Raw genomic sequence first — 3,612 nt, 5'->3', positions numbered from 1 at the left:
ATTATCTAACAAGGAAACGTACTCTGTGACAAACAAGTGTAGGACCTTTGTCAAAGGACAAGGCTCCGAAAAAAACAACTCGCGGCATAACTTACAGTTCGGTCATGACTCATGAGCATGTAATCGCCCTTGTCAGTCAGCACACGCACATTGGAAAGATTCCAGACAAAACTATAGAATAGTATCTCGATGTGCATGATTACCTGTCGGAACAATTTAAGTACATTAAGGAATTTCAATATGTTTATGACAATGACAGCTACTCTTAATAACCCCTGTTGCTGTTCCAAACATGGTTTGCTAACGAGTCAACAAGAAATAGCCAGAATGTTCAAACAACATCCGGTGTCTTTCGTCAGTGACACTGAAGAGATCTTGTTGGAGAGAGGTTTTTACATCCTAGCTGTGAATTGATTTGCAAAAGAGATCTAGTTGGAAAACAGGTTTATCCTCCATAATCAATTTGCAAAAAAGTTAGGAAGATATATTTTCAGTAGTCCAAAGGAAACAAGGATAAGACAACGTAAGACTACTATGACTATATGACATATATGAATGGTACAGCTTAGAGTTCTCAAGCCACATTGACACGTTCCAATACATATTGCAAATAACAAGTCAGCAACTTATGTTCTGTTCTCATGAGTCAGCGCTTTGCAGAATTTACACAAAAGTCAAGGAAGTGTTGCTTCCAAGAATTTTTGTGTAACAAACAACTTGATTGATTGGTTGATTGACAGGTTCATTGTTTCAAACCTCTATAAATTGGGTGCACCGCTCGATTGGTGACATACCCCAACCATCCACGCAAAAGCTGTTGTGACTGAATCTTCGACCGAAGAGACCGACTGTCCACTGGTTCGTCATGGTAAGCCATCAAGACTCTCTTATGCTGATAGCGCTGCCTCTTCAAGTTAGGGTGTAGTTTATTTTATTTTATGTAACATAAAAAACTAGGGTGTAGTTTATTTCATTTTATGTAACATGTAACATTTGTTCATGTTCCCCAGGCTGGATTTCTGCTCTTCTCCATCTTGGCGGTTTTGTCTACCGTCCACGCGGCACCCTCCTGTACATGCCCCTGTACGTGTGAGGAAAAGGCCCCCTCCACCCAGGTAGGGAAGATAACATTTTAAATCTTCAACAAATTAGTGTGCAGCTTAAATGTCAGCTTTTCTTTGGTTTCACAAGTGAGCCTGTCCTGCAATGTAGGTATATCTGTCCCCGTTGAATCTAATGTTTCAATCTGAAAATGATTAATGTTGTAAACGGCAAATGGTAAAAGTACAAGAGGATATTCTACAGGGAGTGAAATGACGTTGAATATACTTTGATCAGATTTGACATTGGTATGAAATGCATTTATACCAACCATACAGATATAGATACAGAAGCTGGTGTGTTACGCCGAAGGGCGGTTATACCAACCATACAGATACAGATACAGATACAGAAGCTGGTGTGTTACGCCGAAGGGCGGTTATACCGGCTATATAGATACAGATACAGAAGCTGGTGTGATACACCAAAGGCGGCTATACCGGCTTTACAGGCACATATACAGACAGGTTAAGATAACGTCATGGTAGGAATTACATTTCCAGAGAGAAACCATTACATGTACCTACTCGTGCATTTGTTGCTGCTGATTCATGATCCGAATTCTCCTTTTTAGCATCAGTACACTGTCCAAATCAACGAGGAAGGAACGATTTTCAACCAAGTGACTGACGTAGACCGGGAGAATCAGATCGTCGTGTTCCACGTGCCTCAGCACAACATCGTGACTGCCAATCAGTTCATGCTGGACTACAACACGGTGCGTACAACACGATTTACACCCACATGTTTATGGTACTTATGTTTAAAAGAAGAACAGATGTAGTCTAGCGGTGGTAACTGACAAATTCATGCATTTTACTTTACAGGGTCTGGCGATGACCCTCTTCCCGGACCTGAACGTCTGTTTCCTGTCCCACATGCCTGACGATATGCTGACTATCGACAAGCTGGAGGAAGGGTTGAGCGAGATGGCGGTGAGTGAACTTTCAGAAAATTAATTGTCAATGTACAGAGAGAACACTTAGGACTACAAGTTACGGTCACAAAAGACGCCATGAGCTTTGATTTTATAATATTGACATTAAATACCCCGCCTATGTTTATAGAATCCACAAGCACGGAGCACCATCATCAAGAGGAAGAAGGAGGAGACCTACGAGCGCGCCGCCGCGCAGCCTGTGAAGGACCGGTCCATGTTGGGGGATCAGATGGCCCAGATGTGCGAGAAGTATCCTGTCTACAGTACGGAGGTGGTTCCTGGGGCATCCATCGAGCAGGACGGAGGTAAAATCTTACATCATTTTCTACATTTCGATTAGCTCTTCGACTAGGTTTGAATTTCTCATTAGGTACATTAAATACGAACATGTCTTAAAGCGCAGGAAGTGGTGTGCTTTTGGTGAAAATTGTGTTTGGACCTGAGCTTCATTTCAGGGTATCCGTACGCCTAGAATGTAAATCGATTCCTTGACCCAGATTGACCTCTGAGGTGTTGTGTGATTGTGTCCGAAGCTGCAGTACCGCACTCCGTGGATGTTTATGAAAAAATTGTGGTAGTAGAATTTTCTTGGCTCGATCACTCGCAGCGTTTTCCTCTTTCTGACAACAACAGTCAGGTATGCCTGACAATCTTTTCAATGGGTTTTATCAAATGCGAAACGTCCGATTTTGTGCATTACTTTTCACATGAAAATAACGATTTTTCCTGTAATTTTTCAAAATTAGATAAGTTGAATGATCATGACTCAGCTGAAAGAATATCCTCTCAGCCTATATACAGTCATTCAGCTACAATATAATTTGCTGGCTAAGGCTGTCGCTAGACTTGAGGGTGTAAAGCAACCCGAAATAAACTCAGGGTGTGGCCCTTAAAAGTCCTCTGATTTAACCATTCAATTTCAGTCATCCTGACGGCAGATATGCTCAACATTGCCGTTTTTTTCTCTGATTAGGGAACAAAACTGCTCGGCTCATCGTAAACTGTGAGCCGTGGCTTTGGAGGTACAATTGCCAATTGAAGACCAACAGGTGCATCTACACCTACAATTGTCAACGCCTTAGTAACCCATTTCAGGAACCATCCTATTATGACTGCACCCGGCGCCATGACTATACGGGCACAGGATGGCAGTGCACACCTTACTGCCCTTGAGAAATATCTGTCAGGCTGTCAGAAGGTTTTTGTCTTAGCTGCAATTTGGTTCTTACAATCCTTTGTGTTTGACGTTTTAAGCCTTTGTGCAAAACAAGTGAAAAGTGTTATTGTGTGTGTGCTGAAATAAAAATTAAATGTAGATTTCCACCATTATAAACTAAATCAACTTGTTTTCTAAATGCATTCTCCTTTGAATGAGACAGGAGACATGTATACACTTTTTTGTCGATCGATTTACATCCCAATGGAGACGTAACTGTCTAACTGTGCGCATTAGATTCAGTGTATAACAAGCTTTATGGTTTTTACGCAACTTTATTTGGACCGTATTGAAAATGTTGTCGAGGCTAATCTCGCCTGCTGTTCCATTCAATATTTGAATAAAGTTTGTCAAG

At 41.5% G+C, this 3,612-nt stretch overlaps 1 protein-coding gene across 1 annotated transcript; it reads left to right on the top strand.

Annotated features, from left to right (window-relative positions):
* Positions 1-785: 785 nt before the first annotated feature.
* LOC118416404 lies at positions 786-2,513 on the top strand. The gene is made up of 6 exons (XM_035821500.1): positions 786-868; positions 1,011-1,115; positions 1,676-1,819; positions 1,929-2,036; positions 2,169-2,346; positions 2,497-2,513. The coding sequence occupies exons 1-6, from the start codon at positions 866-868 to the stop codon at positions 2,511-2,513; spliced, it is 555 nt and encodes a 184-aa protein (XP_035677393.1). The 5' UTR covers positions 786-865.
* Positions 2,514-3,612: the final 1,099 nt, after the last annotated feature.

The sequence above is a fragment of the Branchiostoma floridae genome, chromosome 5 (genome assembly GCF_000003815.2).
Source record: "Branchiostoma floridae strain S238N-H82 chromosome 5, Bfl_VNyyK, whole genome shotgun sequence".
Classification (NCBI taxonomy): Eukaryota; Metazoa; Chordata; class Leptocardii; order Amphioxiformes; family Branchiostomatidae; genus Branchiostoma; species Branchiostoma floridae.
Note: the sequence above shows the minus strand (reverse complement) of the source record. Positions and strands in the feature narration are given on the sequence as shown.

Bases quoted from the DNA above. Each gene is read 5' to 3' on its own strand.
- LOC118416404 (XM_035821500.1), top strand. The intron at 1,820-1,928 runs GTGCGTACAACA...TTTACTTTACAG, and splicing joins TCATGCTGGACTACAACACG to GGTCTGGCGATGACCCTCTT. The intron at 2,037-2,168 runs GTGAGTGAACTT...CTATGTTTATAG, and splicing joins AAGGGTTGAGCGAGATGGCG to AATCCACAAGCACGGAGCAC.